This window comes from Pollicipes pollicipes, unplaced genomic scaffold (assembly GCF_011947565.3).
Source record: "Pollicipes pollicipes isolate AB1234 unplaced genomic scaffold, Ppol_2.1 Scaffold_7261;HRSCAF=8764_pilon_pilon_pilon, whole genome shotgun sequence".
In the NCBI taxonomy this organism is placed as follows: Eukaryota; Metazoa; Arthropoda; class Thecostraca; order Pollicipedomorpha; family Pollicipedidae; genus Pollicipes; species Pollicipes pollicipes.
The window spans coordinates 55,697,573-55,716,084 of NW_023597054.1; the positions used below are offsets into that span (position 1 = coordinate 55,697,573).

Below are 18,512 nucleotides of genomic sequence, written 5' to 3' on the forward strand. Positions count from 1 at the left end.
AGGTGAATACCGACGCGTGTCTTGGCAGTGTGAATGATCGAGTGACGGATCCACTCACAAATGCACAGCCGACACCGTCTGAAGTGTTGGATCCGTCCGTATAAGTTATTATGTGCCCCTCGTACGATCCCACGTGCTCTAGCCCCATGGAACAGAACAAGTCAGGTATCAGGGTATGCTTCCTTGTTTTAGCCAGCGAAGTGTCTACTCTAGGCAAAATCAGAAGCCATGGTGTGGCATATGCTGCACCCACATCACGCTGCAAAGAGGAATGCCACTGGCATCAACCAAAGGCATTATCCTAGCGCAAACAGGGGCGGAATGTTGATCCGGATCACCACGAAACACAGCTGTTGTCCGATGCGAGAAAACTGCATCATATGTCGGGTGAAAAGGGATTGCCGCAGCTTTAGAGCATATCTCAGGCCAAGCATTTCTCGCCTAGCCGACAGCGGCGGCTCGTTGGCCTCAACAAGAAGGCTTGCGGCAGGTGATGTTCGAGATACTCCTGAGATGATGCGGAGCGCTGTGTGGTGGATAGTGTCCAAAGGACGCTTGCTTGAGTCACTTGCGCTGTCGTGTACAAAACATGCGTAATCAAGCTTGGAACAGATAAGTAAACGATATAAAAGCATGAACGTTTTGCTATACGCACCACTTGATGTACATGATCCACTTTTAAAATGTTCAAAGCTTTAAAGCATCTGTCCAGTAGGGTCTTAAATGCGCCTTATATGTGAGACGACTGTCGAAATACACCCCAAGGTATCTGGTTACCGACTCAGTGGGAATGGATTGGCCGTAAAGACGGAGAGTCAAGCCATCACATTGACGGCGGCGACAGAAGCTCGTGGCGATCGTTGTCGGGGAGGAAAACCGAAGCCCATTAATGGTGCTCCACCTTTCCAGATAGCCAATAGCCAACTGGAGCTGGCGCTCCATTACATGCATTCTTGATGCGTTGGTCCATAGGGTAAAATCATTTACGAAGAGAGTGCGGCCGACTGACTGCGGTATGACGTCAACGGTGTCGTTTATCATGATAGCAAAAAGCGCCACATTAAAAACGCTCCCCAGAGGCACACATTTACCTGTTGAAAAGGTGCAACACCTCATTACCCATACGCACACCGAAGAAACGTTCATCTAAAAAAATCCAAAAAGGTGCCCACATGACCGCGTATGCCATGCTTGAAGAGTTTTAATAAGGTGCCTTGTTGCCACGTGGTATCGTAAGCAGTTTCAAGATAGAAAAAGACTGTATATATACGACGTTTCCCTTTAAAACCTTGCCGAATTATAGTTTTGAGTGTTAGAAGGTGGTCCACCGTATTAAGATTCATGCTGAAACCGCACTGTGCATTAGCTCATGATACTTCGATCCGGTAGCACAAGCAGGGGGGGGGGGGGCACAGGGGGCACGTGACCCGCCCCCCCCCCTTGGGTTCTGAAGGGCCCGAGGGGTCCCTCAGAACCCACGATTAATGACACGATTTGAGGGCCCCAAAGGCCCGAAAGGCCGGACGGAGGTCGTGTTCAGGGGCGCCGGTCGGACGGCCGGGCATTCCAATGCCAGCCGGAATGCCCTACGCGCTGATAAGCGGGTCCCTGAGTCGAAAAGGACCTATGCGTCGGTCAGACACCACGAACAACGCACAGTCTGCTCCGTGATGATATGAACCTAAGGGCCCATTCTCCAAGCAGCTATAAAGCCGGAGCCAGTGATTTACGTTGGCCAAGGCCCCATAGCCCATAACGGAAACCATGTGTTGGCAAGAGGCCCGAGTCGGCCAGAGGCAGTGTTCGAGGAGGCCCGAAGTGTCCGGAGGGCCAACCGGATACGACGATTAAGGGAACGATTGGAGGGTGTGAGGGCATAAAGGGCTGGTCGGAGTCTTGTTCAGGGGCCAAGACCTGCGAAGACCCTCACATGACGGTCAGAGTGCCCCGTGCGTCTCTGAATCGACATGGGCCTATATGTCGGTCAGGTGTCACCGCACCACATAGTCGGCTCCTTGTCGGTATGGGCCTGAGGACCCACTTCCCAATCAGCTATAAAGCCGATTTACACTGGTCGGGACTCCTGTATCTGTCAGAGACACACGGCGCCTAACAAAGGGTTTTATGCCCCGCGCCAATGGCCCAGAGCCGACCAAGAGCAGTGTTCGATGAGGCGGAAGGGGGCCTGCGCGGCCCAACGGAACCGACTATGAAAGTCTCGGTTGATGGGACAAGGGCCGGAAGGACTGGCTTTAGGTCAGATTAACGGTTTCAGAAACACGAAAAATATATACCTTACCTTTACTCTTACAGCTCCACCACGAAATTCGAACAGACTTGTTAGCGTAGAAGCTAATCTGCTCTTCTCATCAATCTAAAAATCGCACAGGTAAAATATACCCCGGACTTCCTTCTAAATGTACGTTTAATGCCCGAGAATATCCAATGGTATTTCTTTTAAACGTGTGACAATTTTTGTCCACCTGTTGGTAACAGCTCAGTGTTGGCCACGGGGCCAAAGCTCCACGGCCTTTGGAAACTGCAATGCCTGGTATCGAGGCTTTATTGCCAAATTTTGCGAGCGCGCGTGTTTAAAACTGCATTACATCATTTGCATCGCTAATCAATTCTGATCGAATGCTGAACATTTCTAGGCAATCATGGGTTAACCACGTTAATACAAATTGTTAACCTATTTGATCTAGATTCGTGGGTACCTCAAGCACTTAGAACAGCCAAGATATAGATTCTGACAAAGTTTTTGAGTTCCATCGGATTAGAAAGAGTCCACTGCACCACTGTAAAATGAAGAGCACCAGTAGCTTATTTCATGCAGTCGGTTAACGCGTTATTTCTTCAGTTTATTGTCCATAAAATTCATGCAGCCCTCATCTCGCGGCATCCTCTAGCTTCCTTTTCAGTTATAGAAGATACAAATTTAGAGCATCGAGACAACATTCCCTTATTAACAAAAGACCATATCCAGCAATTTTGTTTTTGTTTTTCAGGGGGGGGGGCATTTATCGTTAGGGGCCCTTTGTCAACCTCCTGCCCCCCCCCCCCCCCCATTGCCAGGGATCTGGCTAAACGCCTGCTTGTTGACGGACGCTAGCTCCCGCGCTTGTAAATATTTTGATGGTTGCAGTTTCCAAATCGGCCGGCAATTTTTGGATGACGTTGAGTTCCCCTCCTTTGAGCCAACCTTTAACCTCGAAGGTCACATGACATTAAAAAACAAAGGTCGTTTGCTAGGTGCTCGTGCCATAATTGACCTTAAGACCTTTTTCACAGAAATCGGAACTCGTCGCTGCTTAAATCACTGAAAAATTGCTCACTTCACGGACGTGGCCCGCCGTACATTTTAAGTCTCGGAATCAGTGACGGCGTGCAAATGAAGATGGAGCGAGAGTTTTCGGACTGTTTTGCATCTCTTGTAAAGCCTTGGATGTGCCAGTATTGTCTACAGGACCGTTCGTACGTGTTCTAGGACTTTGGATCGTACCATTGGCGCGTGTGAAACAAGCATCGATAAGACTGCGTAGTAAATAGTGATAATATTGAATGTGAGGTTCAATGATAGCATTTTATGGCGATTCTTACGTTTCCAATGAGTTTTGGTGTTGTACGTTTTGAAGTAGTTGTCTTTTATGATGTACTGCAGAGTTGTGGTCTGCATGCACTTGTTCTTACGTAGAAGATGTACGGCTAGTCGCTCACAGCCTGTCAATTTTTATGGAAGGGCCAGCTCAGGACCTCTAAGGCATGCTGTTGCTTGAGTGTGTAGTTGTCGAGTGTGTAATTTGCTCCGGTGCATACTCAGGCCACATTGTGAAAAAGTTCATGTTACTCAGAGCATGCTGGGTCTATTGGAACATGTAAATTTATATGCATGCATGCATATATGCATCCTAAATTTGTTGCATGGTGACCCCAAACTTCCCTGCATAGGGGGCCAATATTTTTGAAAAAATTCTGATGTGGCTTAGATAGTCCAGTAAAAATACCTCAACATATACCGTAAAGAAACCAATCGTAAATTTCTAATAAAAAGCAGTTCAAATAGATCTAGAAAAAGCTAAGTATGTGCATGCTCCAGGTTAAGCACACTAACACACCCACATAAAAAGTATCATTTTGGACTCTGGATGAATCTTTAGCAAGTTGGTATCAGAGGTGTGGTTCTGTTTGCAAAAAGTTCATTCACTGTCATAGACAGAACAGAAGCTGCCTGACTCCATATGTGCCTACGCTGTACTCAGGGCAGGGTGGATGGTGCTGTATTCTCATTTTCTTTTAGTGTGAAAGATGTTTTTGAAAGTTGTCGGCTGAAATTATGATTACATGATTATTCGCCAAAATATGGAGCTGTGGGAGGTAATTTAGAGCAATGTGTTGCAATTTATGGTGATGGCTGACCAAACCCTGAGTACCCTGGTTTACAGCACTGCCTGTACTTAATTTTTTTCTGCGAGTAGTTGCCATGCTGCATGTTTGGCATAACATGCATTTTTGCGGCTGGGGATGTAGTCACATATTCATTGGATTGTTGGGCTCCACCCCTTCCATGTCTAAGAAAAGATATAAATTGTGAAAAGCATATTTTTTGGGTGCATCATGATGAGGAAAGGTAGGTTGTGTTCCCCTGGAGATGCTGGTGCCTTCCCCCTGCCCTGTGCCAGACCAATTTTTTAAAAAAGTTTTAGATATCTGTGGGCCTTGTAAATCATCATAAATGGGTCATGAATGGAGATACCCCAAATGGAAAACTGGAATTCTATGGTGACAAATGGGGTTGCTGTCTGAAAGAGTTTCCTATGCCCTTCATTTGACCCACCCAGACGGAATCTTGTCTGCACTGCTGGATTGTTTGGTACAAACTTTCAACATTGGTATACAGATTAAAGAAGTCATAAGTAAACAAGTTTGCAGAAAAGTTATTGCTTACATTTGTGTTCTAGTTATTGTGTTACTGATTATGTTTTGTTCTACTTTCAGACATCACATCAGCTTTATATAGTGCAAGATGGGAAACATACATACCACAGGGCCAAATGAAGCAATGGTGGTTTCAGGTATGCTTTATTTAGTAATAATATATATATATATATATATATATATATATATATATATATATATATATATATATATATATATATATATATATATATATATGTATATATATGTATATCACCCTGGACATTTGAGTAATTATGGAAACACATTTTCTATGTGATTGATGTTTGTAGGTCTTTACCATGTTGAATATACACTATTTTATTGTTTGCCTAAGTACAGTGTGTGATGCTATTCTACCCACTGATAAGCTGTGATTTTACCAGATAAGCATGTTGAAATTGAATGATGATGCCTCAATAAACTCGTTCCATAGGTTAGCCCTATCATTTCAGGTGGCTGTTTGGGAGGTACAAACAAGAGAACTATCGTGGGTGGCTGGGCCTGGGCCTGGTGGTGTGTTACAGATGTTCAGAGCATCAGTCTTGAGGTAAGCTTTACAAGGCCCATCTGTCATATTGTGTGAATAACCTGGGCTGGGTTAGAATGTTGTGAATGCCTTCCTTTTACAAAGTTTGGCTGAGCATACCATTTGCATGCTTACATTGACAGTATCTACCATGGTATGAGATGTGTAAGATATTTCCTGCACATCAATGGCATTTATTGAGCCAGTCAAACTACCAATGCTCTGTTACAAAGTTGGACTATAACAGATTTGCAGCATGCATGTTATTTAAAGATGCATGCTCATGCTGACAGAAAATAACATTCATTTGAATGAGGCCAGAAAAATTATTTTATAGACACCAGAAAACATTTATTTCACCAAGACCAGCAAAAATCTAAATATCCTCTGCGGAGTATATTAACTCAAAAATGCATTTTGGCGTGCAAGGAGGAGCCTTGGCCTGCCATCTATCTTGTGTGGTTGCATGCCATACATGTGCACATGTGAGTATGCACATGATCCATCATGTTGCATTACAGGCTGTACATCTGCCTTAGCTCGGGCCATTTTCGGCCTGATGTTGGCCCGACTCTTGACATCGCACTGCCCCGTCCGGCAGACCATGACCCTGAATCCGATGTGTGACCGAGTGGAGACGGCACAAGGTGTGCCTCTCACCGTCACTGGGGTGGCCCAGTGCAAGTTTATCAAGCAAGACGAGATTCTGAAGCTAGCGTTTGAACAGTTCCTGGGCAAGAGTGTGCGCGAGATCCAGAATACCATCCTGCAGACGCTGGAGGGACACCTTCGTGCCATTCTCGGTCAGCATTGGGTTATTAGTGCTTGTTACTGAGTGGTGTCACCCCACTCGCTCTCGCGCTCGCTCTCACTCTCGTTCTCGCTCTCCGTCTCCGTCTCCGTCTCCGTCTCCGTCTCCGTCTCCGTCTCCGTCTCCGTCTCCGTCTCCGTCTCCGTCTCCGTCTCCGTCTCCGTCTCCGTCTCCGTCTCCGTCTCTGTCTCTGTCTCTGTCTCTGTCTCCGTCTCCGTCTCCGTCTCCGTCTCCGTCTCCGTCTCCGTCTCCGTCTCCGTCTCCGTCTCTGTCTCCGTCTCCGTCTCCGTCTCTGTCTCTGTCTCTGTCTCTGTCTCTGTCTCTGTCTCCGTCTGTCACTGTCTCTGTTTATGTCTCGCTCCCCGTATTGCCCGTACCATATGGATCGTAGACTGGATCTCGAGGTGGCCGAGGCTGCGTGCTTGTGTTCCGGGGAGAGTTACGCCTCTAGTTTGTGGTTCTGTGTTGAGGTCGTTCTGTGGGTTGTAGCCTTTTTTGGTGTTTGTTATCTGCGCCACTTTGACGTGCATTGACGGGTGATCCAAAATTAAAACGCGCCTCCTCGGCCTCCATCACTTGTGCACCAAACGTATGCTGGCTAGTGTCGGCCAGTTTCTGGCTTTCTGTGTTCTCGCCTATACCGCTGTGTATCGCCACTACCGTGACGCTGCATCGTGTGACGCCCGGCTGCTTTGTTCAGGCACGCTGACGGTGGAGGAGGTGTTCAAAGACCGTGATCAGTTCGCGGCACTGGTGCGCGAGGTGGCCGCGCCCGACGTCGGCCGCATGGGCATCGAGATCCTCAGCTTCACCATCAAGGACGTGTTTGACAACGTCGACTACCTGACGTCGCTGGGCCGGCCGCAGACAGCCGCCGTGAAGCGGGACGCCACCATCGGCGTGGCCCTTGCCACGCGCGACTCCGGCATTCGGGTGAGCAGCGCTCTCGGGCGTCGGACCTGGCTTACCAACGCCGTGCAGCTCGGCTTGCCAGAGGCCGGGCCCTGGGCGACCCCGGTGATGAGTGATGCTCCTAGCGTAGGCGTTCGGCTTCTTATGAACGTTGTTGCCTTCGAAGACGTCTGCTGGATGCAGGGTTCATAAGTATGTGCCGCAGCAAATCCGGGCGAAGCCCCGGCTGTCCCTCCGTGACGCGCCGCCTTTGTGTTCCTGCGCGGATGGCACAACCCAGTGACAGTGGATGGTATGACGGCGGGGTAGTTCGTCAGGCTTTCTTTCAGACAACAGCGGAGTGACCACGTTAAGCGCGTCTTTCGCAATGTCGTCGCCCCGAGCTGGTGCAGGCGCCGGGAACACGTTGGCCCACGTACCCAGTGGTGCGCCCCTGCCGCCCCATCCGCAGTCGTGGACAGCGATTCGGTGATCGTGGGCACTGAGGGCCGCCCTCCGGAATAGAGGCATTTGTTTGTGTCATCCGAGCTTAAAGCGTTGAACTTGCCGCCTGTAGCGCAGTCACCTGGTGAGGGCTGAGTTATGCGGTCATGCACGCGGTTCCTTAAGGCCATTCACTGGTCAGCTGTCGGTGAGCACGAGGCCTGTGGTCCCACTTACTATGTGGCACGTGCCAGCGATCTCTTGTTTGATGTGTGCCAGTGACATCTCGTCTGACCGGCGCCAGTAGCCTCATCTGATCCGTGCCAGTGGCCTCTCGTCTGACCCGCGCCAGTGACCCCTCGTCTGACCCGCGCCAGTGACCTCCCTCCTGACCCTTGCCAGCGGCCTGTCACCTTGCCCGTGACCGTGCGAATCTCACGCTCCGCAGTGACCTTCTGATTGTGTGCATGCCCTGTGACCTGGTATCGGTTCCAGCAAGCCGAATGCGAGCGGGCAGCCATGGATGTCAAGTACGGCACGGACACCAAGGTGGAGGACAGCACTCGCGCCTTTAAGCTGCAGAAGGCGCAGTTTGACCGCGAGGTTAACGCGTCGGTAAGGGCCGCCACCGACGGACGCTTGAAGACTGTGCCTGTCCAGTCTGCCCAGCTGCCTCAGGAACTCGCTTGCTGACACCAACATGACTAGATTAGCTCCCGGTGAAGGGCGGTGGGCTGCCTGTGAAGGTGATCTGTCGGTGGAGGCGTAGGCTGACTATTAAGGTGATCTGTGGGCGGCGGGGCGGGCTGGCAATGAAGGTGACCTGTCGGCGAAGGGCGGGCTGGCTGTGAAGATGACCTGTCCTCGGTGGGTTGGGCTGGCTGTGAAGGTGACCCGTCGGCAGAGGGGTGGGTAGCCTGTGGATGTGACCTGTGCTGACACTTTCAGAAAGCTGAGTGTGAGCTGGCGTACGAGCTGCAGGCGGCCAAGGAGAAGCAGAAAATCCGACAAGAAGAGGTCACCATCGACGTCATCGAGCGTCGCAAACAAATCGAGGTGAGACGGTCGTGGCCTGGGGGCTCCTGCACCTCGCGTGGCTGGCCACGAGCGGAGCGGCGAGGTCACAGCCGCCGGTGCTGCGTCCGGCGCCGGCGGAGCCAGGGCGGCAGCGGGCCGAGGGCTCGAACGCCACCAGCAGACGGCTCTCACTGCTTGTCACGAGCGCCCGCTGACCGTGCGGCGGCGGTGCTCAGTGCGCCTCACCGTCGGGAGCTGATACGGATTGGATGCGAAGTTCAACTGAGAAGTTATCCGGGTTATCTGATGGTTATCTGGACTCAACAAGCATGCGCCGATAAAGTCTGCGTCAATCGCGAACCTCACAAGCGTCCGCGCGGTGTCTGGTGACTTATGCCCATGGATTCACGGCGATTTTATTCGCCATGAATATCGGGCTATGATGGGCACCCACGTCGTGCACGTTGGCCTTCGGCAAAGGGCCGTGCCACTTTTCCTGGTTCGGAACAACGAAGTGAATTTTTCTGGGTTTGCCTTGCTGGTTTGTTGAGAAACGCTATATATATATATATATATATATATATATATATATATATATATATATATATATTTATACATGTATGTTTGTGTGTGTATATATCTATGTATGTACACACACACATATATTTATAAATGGGCTGTGCCAGAAATGACGACCGAACTATTGGCTCCAGCTGACCGGTCTGTTGTCGCCAGGTGGAGACCCAAGAGATCCAGCGGAAGGAGAAGGAGCTGCAGGGCACCGTCAAGCTACCCGCCGAGGCGGAGAGCTACAAGGTGGAAGCTATCGCCGAAGGAAAACGGTACGGTGCATGGAGGTGTCGGGCCGAGCAGCTGGCCGGTTGTGCAGTTTGGATGTGGCGGGTTTGCGGTCTGTGGACGAGGCCAAAACACATGGTCATCGCCGTTCTGCTGGAGAGGACTATGTTTTCGGAGGCGTCCGTCCGGTGCTGAATGGGCCGCGCTCGTGCTGATGTTGCCAGGGGAACAGGTTGAGTGCGCTGACGCATGGCTTATGCGTCAGGCACGTTTGCACCGTGACCTAAAGCTCTCGCTTGGGGAGGCTCGAACGGGGCAGTGGTGCCTGGCAGAAAGAGAAACATTTGTCAGCCAGGAGAGTGTCATGCGCACAGTCGGCTGTCAGTGCTGCCACCTAGGGTGCCGGTAGCGTAGCGGAGTGGTTGACGCGCCTGCATTAACTACTGCCCGTTGGGGAAACCAGAGGTACAGGGTTCGATTCTCCGCGCTGCCCGCCCTTGCTGCCAGGGTGAGAGGCAGGCGACGCCATATAGCCTCAGCAGCTGAGTGCGTCGTAAAGCCCCAATGACAATGACAATGACAGTGCTGCCAGTTATCGGATCCGCCACGTACTGAGAACGTACGACTGCGTGTGACGGTCCCGCGCGGCAGTGCTGTATCGTGGCATCAGCTCTGCATTCGGTGGTTGGCTGCCAGGGTAGAAGGCAGAAGGGAGTGGAGGTGCTAGAATATGATGCCTTGGTTGAGGTATTAACAAGTTTTCGCGACGCCCAATGTTACCCAAATATGAACACGCACAGCTGTGAGTATGCTCGTGACGTGGCCGGAGTTGGTGGCCTGGCCTCTCATACCGGCGTCCGTGCCTGTGCCGACCAGGTTCCAGACAGTGGAGACAGCCAAGGCGGAGGCGGAGGCTCTCCGTCTGATCGGTCAGGCCGAGGCCACCAGCATTGAGGCCATCGGACGCGCCGATGCTGAGCGCATGCGCATGAAGGCGGCCGCCTACAAGCAGTACGGCGAGGCGGCGCTCACCGCCATGGTGCTGGAGGCTCTGCCCAAGGTGAGGCAGCGCTCACCGCCGTGGCGCTGGAGACTTGGCCTAAGGTGAGGCGGCGCTCACCGCCGGGGTGTTGGAGGCTCGGCCCAAGGTGAGGCGGCGCTCACCGCCATGGCGCTGAAGTCTCGGCCTAAGGTGAGGCGGCCCCTGCGGCGCGATTAGCCGCGAGGTTACAGAGATCAGGGGGACCGGTACGGAGGTCACGGGGCCGGCACAGCTTGAGCTCATAAGGGACTGGGCGCTGTGTAACTGGCACGGCTAGAGGTCACGGGGACAGGGATTGTGTGACCTGCACAGTGAGGTCACGACGTCCTGTCTATGTGTGGGTATGGTTGTGTAGGTGTGGGGATTATGTACGCGTGCGTGGGCGTGGGCTGGTGTGTCTGTACGTTTGTTCGCGCGGGCGCCGGACATGTTGAGGGGTGGTTGTCGGTGGGGTACAACAGGAGGTCAGAGGTACGGTGTGCGTGTGCTGCAGGTGATTCAGATGTCGCCGATGACCAGCTCTGTGTGGCAGGCAGACGTGGGTTCGATGCCCAATCGGAGTTCACTCATTTGCCTTAAATTTGGGTGAATCGGACCTTGATTCCAATCATTAAAAAAACGTTTGCATTAGAGTTAAGAGGGAATCGATAGCCTCGCTCTGATTCGGCTCTGGGCCGAATCGCAACAGAAGTGTGTGTCGATGTGGCTGTGCTGCTCGCCGCCCACCCACGGCTGTCAGCCGCCCGCCCATGGCTGGTTGTCGGCCGCCCACCCACGGCTGTCAGCCGCCCGCCCATGACTGGTTGTCAGCTGCCCACCCATGGCTGGCTGCCGGCCGCCCACCCACGGCTGTCAGCCGCCCGCCCATGGCTGGTTGTCGGCCGCCCACCCCTGGCTGATGGCCGGTATGACTGAGCGCGGCGCCGCGGCCGCTGTCGCAGGTGGCGGCCGAGATCGCCGCGCCGCTCGCCAAGGTGGACGAGATCGTGCTGCTGGGCGGCGAGGACCGGCTCACCTCGGAGATCAGCCGACTGGCCGGCCAGGTGCCGCCCGCCGTCGCCGCGCTCACCGGCGTCGACCTCTCCAAGGTGAGGCACTGCCCCAGTGGGCCGCCTCGCAGCGGCGGCTCCGTCGATGACGGGCTCCTGTGAGGATAGTAAGCGGAGAAAGTTGGGGTACTAGGGTTCCGAGCATACGTATCTCACCGTGTCCTGAAAATGTGTTAACATGTATTCGGGCGCTTGCTGTCCGCATTTGTCGCGTCTTGAAACCAGCATACTTAGCCCCTGTTCACCGATTTTGACATCATGCTGCCATTTGATCTGACGTGTCCTTTCACTCCGTATTTTCGTTTGCAGGTTCTGAGCCGCGTGCCTGGGGCCCAGGTGAAGGCATAGTGTGCCGCCTGATGGCGCGGCCGAACGCCAGGTATGCTGTGCCTTCTTGTGCCGCCGTCACACTGCCGCCCGCATAACAACACACTCGAAACGGCGCCGAAAGTCGGCCATCTGGCGTTCGAATCGCTTCAAGACTGCGCACGTTGAGTGGTGTCAGTCGTTTCTCTTCGGATCGTCACACTTTTATTCATATATATGGTCGGCGTTTGGACTGAGCCGCCTGTCTAACCAAGAAGTCTCGATGCAGGTATTAGCGGCCTGCTGCAAGTGCCCCATAGTTTGCTGCCTGCGGCTGGGCCATTAGAATAAGGAACAAGGAGGAGGTCATCACCGTCCCGGCGGCGTGTTAGCTGTACAGATGGGAGTGGTGGGCCGTCTGGAAAGGCGTCTGCGCCCTCTTCTTGCTTACTAAGTCAGGTTCGATTAGGCTGGGCAGTTTAGTATAAGTAGTGATGCGATCATCTAGATGCAACGGTGCCAGTGCTTGGCTTAGAACTACAACTCATTGGAGGTCGTTTGCATCAGTGTATGTGCGCGTCGCGCCTGCACGCGCGCGCGCGTGCATGCATCGGCGTTGACGCGTGCGGGCGGGCGGGAGGGCGTGCGGATGGAGCAGTCGTGCTTGGAAGAGCGAGAGGTGGCGCCGCAGCCGTGCCACTTTGTGCCAGACCAGACGGCGACACCGTCTGCTGCTGACGACAGGCGTGCCGTACAGCGGGCTCCGGCTTCGGCCGCGGCGGCGCGCTGTGCCGCTGCCCTCGCTCCGCCGGTACCGGTAGGAGCGGACTGACTGCGCGCGCCGTCGCTCCGGGTGCCGTACGCGTGCGTTTGACTCACTTTGTGCAGTGTCCGCGCACGTGTTGGTGGAGTGTTCCGGTCCCACCGTCTACCTTAACACCTGTATATAGACGAGCTGTTCGCCCCGGCCAGCTCTTCTGTTCGCTGTCTGTGTGCTTCCTCACTGCCTCCGCTGAGTCCCTCTGTGCCTCATCCCACAGGGGATGTCTGCTTTTTCTGCACTCTATCCTCTGCCTGTGTGTTTAGATGTGCGCCGTGGTCCATCTACCCGGTCTGGTCGGAGGCGGTGATGTGTCATATCTCAGAGGTAGTTGACGGAGCTGGGCCGCGTGCCCCTGCCAGAGGTGGCAGCTCCGCACCACACTGCACTGGTGCACGGAGAGCGGGCGGGGTGGGGACACTGTCTGGCCATGGGCGCTACAACCCAGCGCGGACGTGATGTCCTAGCTCATCGGGCTTGACTGCTCTCGCGGGCCCACCCTGCGGTCCTTGTTTTCTGTGGTTTACCACGGGGTCACATGCCTAGTTCAAACAATCTTCATTGGCAACAAGCTACGGACGCCGCCGAAAAGCGCGTCTGTCATGGCAATACGTCGTCGAGGGGGTCAGCGGCGGCGCCTGTGTGGCAGCGCCCTCCGCCAGGGTCAGCGGTCCGTGCCGGTGCGGCGACGCCGCTGTACAGAGTCGGGTGGGCGCGCGGTACCGATCCTTGCGACGGGCACCGGGACGCGCCGCTCAGGCGTCGCCTCCGAATGACCTCAAAGGCCGCGGTCGGGGCATGCGGTACCTGATTTGTGTTCGTCCAAAGTTACGTGTATTGCGCCAATTTGTCAGGGATCAGCTCTTTGGCTTGCCCTGTCTATTCCTTCTGCGTATCATCATTTGGATGAAAGGGTATTTTCAGGGATTTCACTGTATGCGGATAGTTTAAAGGCGCGCCTCTGCCCGGAGACCGATCTATTGACCATGGTGTTTGGGAGCTGGTTTTTGCTGCGTTCGCTTGATTCCGCTCTCAGGCGGTTGTCACGATTCTGCTCATTTTGACTCTTGTCGATATCGTGAAGTGCTTGCACTCCTCCTGTTATTTCGATCTGATCGATACTTTTATGGAGGCTTTTGATCGATAGACCGATAGAAATACACATGCTTGGAGTTCGGAGTTTCCGACCTCTGCACACCAGCCAGGCTGGTTTAGTGAAGCAATCACCAAGTCATCAGCGGTGATTTGGTTATCATAAGCCATTATGTCGCGTAAGTTTATGTTTGTACTCAGCGCACTGTCTGCGTGGTTTCGTAGGACGTAATCAATTATGTGTTGTACTCCCGCGTCGGTCAGTGTTTTGTGTGATCTTAACGAGCCCGGACCAGCGCGATTCCTAGTACAATAAACAGCGGTCGCGCAAAACTGGTGTATTCACGTGTTGGTGCGCCCCGCCTCGACGAGCCATGGAGGCAGGCGCGCGGCCCCGGCTGCCGTCCCGGCGTACTTGCTCATGCCGACACCAGAGCCGCCCAATTGTGCCGTACTGCTCCGCCGTCCAGGCCAGCTCGGCGGGCGCGCCTTCCGGCACCACCCGCCGGCAGGGACGGCGGCGGGTGCCTCTCGGCACTACCCACCGGCAGAGGCAGCAAGCGATCCCGGCACCACCCGCCGGCGGAGGTGGTCGCTTTTTTAACCATTTGGGTGGCCCACCTGGGGCCCCAACAGCAGCCTCTCAATATATTTTTTACCGGATTTAGCTGTCTTTAATTTGGTGAATGCCGAGTATTTAGAAGTTTTACAGTTCTTATGAAAGGTGTATTCGAGCAACATGGTCATGGTACGCCAATAATGCCCGAAAGAGATGGGTTTTGCGCGGCATTTGACCTTTTTCTCGATTTTCCTCAGCATTACAGCACAAAATATGGAAGTACCCCAACCAATATTGGAGCGCATTTAGTTTTGGAGAACTGAGACCCTCATAAAAAGAAATTGACACCTCTGCGCGCCGTTAAGACAGGTGCGTGCCGGCACACAGACAATCCACTCCACCTAACAATGGGCTACGCTGAGAAGCGGGCGTCACGCAACCGTCGTCGGCAGTCCAGCCGGTGGCGCTCAGTAGTCATCATACTCGTCCTCGTCGTCCTTGATGATGCCCAGCTTCTTGGCGACGCTCTTGACCGAGCTGATGACCTCCTCCTGCACCAGATTGAAGCTCATCATGAGCAGCGCAATGCCGAACAGCAGGTACAGCGAGCAGATGGCGATTGCCTCGCCCTCCTTGCCACCTTTCTGGTTCTGCTCGGGCACGAAGTCGCCGAACCCGATGGTGGTCAGGGTGATGAAGCAGAAGTAGGCCGAGTCGAGGAACGTCCACTCCTCGCGCTCCCAGAACAGGTACGCGCCGCCGACGATGTACGAGACGACCAGCAGCACGCACAACCAGATGGGTACCGACTTGGTGTCGGCGCTGTCCTCGTCGTCGGAGGCGTCGTACGCGTCCGAGTCGTCCTCCTCCTCAGGGAACGTCTCGTGCAGCTTGCTGAGCCGGTCGGAGCCGGGCCGGCCGGCTCCGCGCGTCGAGCGACTGCTGAGCGAGCGGCCGTACGCCGAGTCCGTGCGCGCCGCCGACAGCTTCACTGAGCCGCCGCTGCCCACGCTCGGTTCGTCCCGCAGCGCGTCCACCTCGCTCAGCGCGTACCGGTTCTGGAAGAAGGGCGTGCGCTGCAGCGCGGCCGGGTCCAGCTCGGTGCGCGGCGGCGGCAGCTCGTCGGACGACTTGGAGCGCTCGGAGGGCGCCGACCGCTTGCCAGTGTCGGCCATGCGGCTCGCGTGCAGGCCAGCCGTCCGACCGTACGCCTCCGGCACCGGCTCCACATCGTCGGGCATCCTGAAGCAGGCCCGTCAGTGCCGCGCACAGTGAACGGTGATATCGCCAGCGTGCGTCAGGCGATCGTCAATCTCCTCGTCGCCACTAGCAGGCGGCGGACGGTGGAGATTACTGCGAGTTGGCCGCGGGACACAGTGGTGCTGGTTGCGGTCACAATGTCAGTGCTCCTGTTCGCGAGCCAATGGACCGGAGTTGCTGAAAATGAGCTGTGAAGTGCGGGATTCAGCAGGGATAGGTTCTGATGTCATCACTCCTAAGCACCATCTGATGTGCGGCGTGGTTTTGGATGAAATGGGCAAACGTTAAAAAACCGACCCTCAAGTATTTTGATCCAAGTACTTCACAGAATCGTCTACGAACCCAGCACGGAGCTTGCTAACCGTTGACTAACCACAGAGCCTGGCTACGTGTTAAAGCAGCGCTGCCGTCAGGGTCTGCGCGTGCTGCGCTCACCTGTAATCTGGCTCCGAAGCGGGGTCGCCATAGGAGGCAGAGAAGGCGCTCTCGCTCACCGCTCCATCTGCGCTCTTGGCTGATCTGCGGATTGACCGAGACGACGAGAAGCTGAAACGCCAGGGGCAAAGGTCAGCCAGGTCAGCCGGTGTCAATCCCGGCGTCTGCTGCGACTGGCTCGCCGCAACGGCGCCTGACCTCACCCCTGCAGCCGGCTGTCGGCTACCCCCGCCACCGGCCTGACCGGGCTCCAGGCAACGGCGGCGCGCGCTAGGAGAGGGAGGGGTGCCGAAGCCGGGCAACTTACCCCCTTCAGCCTTGAGTGGGGAGAAGTGTGCTCTCGAAACGCCGAAGAGGTCCGAGGAGCGAACCGCCCAACGGGTCAAGGGTCGCCAGGGGTCACCAGGGGTTGTTGGCGCCAGCAGTCACTGCTTTGTTTGATCTTCCGCGGTACAACAAGAATGAGACCGACGGCGCCTGTAAGCACCGAGTGGCCCGCACTTAAAAAACATCCCATTGAGCTTTTGATGCTAGAAAAATAATGCTGGTGTACCGACCGCTAGATCTGCTCCCCTAGAAACCAAAGATGTGTCTGTGTCGCAGGGGAGTCGTGCCGCTCAAGGGATTATGTATGTGTCCGTGTTGCAGGGATCCGTGCCTCTAAGGATCGGAGATGTATCTGTGTCGCAGTGGTCCGTGCCTCCTTAGGGATCAGAGATGCGTCTGCGTCGCAGGTAACCCGTGCCCTCTAGATATCAGAGATGTGCCTGTGCTTGTGTATCTGCTCTGTGTCGCAGTAACGAAATTTTGCTACGCTGTTTCGAAGCAATGTCAGGGTAGCCCAGCAGCACTACTCCCAGTTTCGACGACGTGTCTTAGTGTTGTGCAATGACGTCATGGCATATCCGGGGTACTTTAAACCTCTTATTGACATTTAATTCGTAGTAGCAGCTGGGCTTTCGGGTGCTTCGACTGCGCGATCATAAAGCGCCCATAGCTTAGTTGAAATTAAATGTCTTGCCAAGCAAGATGATGAGGTCAGCCGCTCTGCTTCTGAAGTTCAAGACTCTAAATAACATAATTTATTGGGGCGACACACATTGCGATTTTTGTTGAGTTTGACGTTAATACTCCGGATATACCTTGCCAAAACGAAATTCAAAGCCAAGCGAAAGGCAGTACAGTAAACTGTCGCAAAGCTCACGTAACTCACGGCAATCCGTATCGGGAACCTGTCGTACGGAAACCAATCTTGGTAGGAAATATCTATGCAAAATACTGAAGCACCACCTTTTCAGTTGGATCGAATTTGCAGTGAAAATGGCAGATCTAAGCTTCGGACCAGTCCTGTGCGCTGTGGCCTTCATTCGTGAACATCTTAAATCCTTCATCATTAAACTGTGCTCTCTCTCTCTCTCTCTCTCTCTCTCTCTCTCTCTCTCTCTCTCTCTCTCTCTCTCTCTCTCTCTCTCTCTCTCTCTCTCTCTCTCTCCTCTCTCTCTCCTTCTCTCTCTCTTCTCTCTCTCTCTCTCTCTCTCTCTCTCTCTCTCTCTCTCTCTCTCTCTCTCTCTCGCTCTCTCTTCTCTCTCTCCTCTATCTCTCTCTCTCTCTCTCTCTCTCTCTCTCTCTCTCTCTCTTCTCTCTCTCTCTCTCTCTCTCTCTCTTCTCTCTCTCTTCTCTCTCTCTCCTCTCTCTCTCTCCTCTCTCTCTCCTCTCTCTCTCTCTCTCTCTCTCTCTCTCTCTCTCTCTCTCTCTCTCTCTCTCTCTCTCTCTCTCTCTCTCTCTCTCTCTCTCCTCTCTCTCTCTCTCTCTCTCTCTCTCTCTCTCTCTCTCTCTCTCTCTCTCTCTCTCTCTCTCTCTCTCTCTCTCTCTCTCTCTCTCTCTCTCTCTCTCTCTCTCTCTCTCTCTCTCTCTCTCTCTCTCTCTCTCTCTCTCTCTCTCGCTCTTTCCTTCTCTATTTATCTCCCTTGCTCTCGCTTCGTTGCGTTGATGGCGGAATTCACTCTGTTTAAAGGCCGTGACGGTAAATAGCCTTACAGCCTAAGTTTCTTACTGCAAATGCCTTGCTATTTATTTCTACTTTAGCCTTCTCTACTCTGGCCGTCGGTCGTATTCCTCCCCCAGAACTGTGTCGTACGATATGTATCTAGGTTGTAGGAATAGTTGCTATCTATCCATCATGCCTAACGATGTCGATGTTAACGCCCCGATTATTTTGTCTAAATCCGTGGGCTGTTGGAAAAATCCCAATGCTGCGTAACGCGTCATCAAATTCTGAAATCAATGTCGGTGGATATCTTGTCCAAAGATGGCCTTACAGATCCATATCGTTGAACCACAGAAGCTAATGCCTGACCTTATGCCAGTTTTTTAGCGATTTGGTCGGAAAGATCGCAGCAGGACTTTTAGAGAGCCGTCAGCCGCGCCCTCGAGTGCACCTGCCATCCGGACTGGGGCGTAAGCTAACTTCCGCGCGTAAAGCTGCCCTCCGGACTGGCGCGTAAGC

At 53.8% G+C, this 18,512-nt stretch overlaps 2 protein-coding genes across 4 annotated transcripts in view; one reads left to right on the forward strand and one right to left on the reverse strand.

Moving 5' to 3' along the window:
* The first annotated feature begins 3,452 nt into the window (after nucleotides 1-3,452).
* Nucleotides 3,453-14,079, forward strand: LOC119111960 (flotillin-2). 3 transcript variants are annotated; one of them, XM_037235861.1, is made up of 11 exons: nucleotides 3,453-3,474; nucleotides 4,996-5,072; nucleotides 5,409-5,503; nucleotides 6,084-6,285; nucleotides 6,994-7,226; nucleotides 8,124-8,243; nucleotides 8,577-8,684; nucleotides 9,381-9,487; nucleotides 10,320-10,503; nucleotides 11,427-11,573; nucleotides 11,844-14,079. In XM_037235861.1, the coding sequence occupies exons 2-11, from the start codon at nucleotides 5,024-5,026 to the stop codon at nucleotides 11,880-11,882; spliced, it is 1,284 nt and encodes a 427-aa protein (XP_037091756.1). In that variant the 5' UTR covers nucleotides 3,453-3,474; nucleotides 4,996-5,023; the 3' UTR covers nucleotides 11,883-14,079. The 3 variants fall into 3 exon arrangements, with proteins under 3 accessions (XP_037091756.1, XP_037091754.1, XP_037091755.1); XM_037235859.1 differs by having other exon boundaries at nucleotides 3,466-3,563; XM_037235860.1 differs by lacking the exon at nucleotides 3,453-3,474 and adding an exon at nucleotides 3,499-3,541.
* The window catches only part of galene (potassium two pore domain channel subfamily K member galene), a 37,491-nt gene continuing 33,054 nt past the window's right edge, over nucleotides 14,076-18,512 (reverse strand). The window contains exons 3-4 of the mRNA XM_037235858.1: nucleotides 16,007-16,117; nucleotides 14,076-15,553 (exon numbers count right to left, since the gene is read on the reverse strand). Of these exons, the coding sequence (XP_037091753.1) occupies nucleotides 14,779-15,553; nucleotides 16,007-16,117 (886 nt within the window). The 3' untranslated portion in view covers nucleotides 14,076-14,778. The remainder of the gene's footprint in view (nucleotides 15,554-16,006; nucleotides 16,118-18,512) is intronic.

Excerpts from the sequence above, each read along its gene's own strand:
- LOC119111960 (XM_037235861.1), top strand. The coding sequence starts at position 5,024 with ATGGGAAACATACATACCACAGGGCCAAATGAAGCAATGGTGGTTTCA. Across the intron at positions 6,286-6,993 it reads ACACCTTCGTGCCATTCTCG|GCACGCTGACGGTGGAGGAG; the intron begins GTCAGCATTGGG and ends TGCTTTGTTCAG. Across the intron at positions 7,227-8,123 it reads CGCGCGACTCCGGCATTCGG|CAAGCCGAATGCGAGCGGGC; the intron begins GTGAGCAGCGCT and ends TATCGGTTCCAG.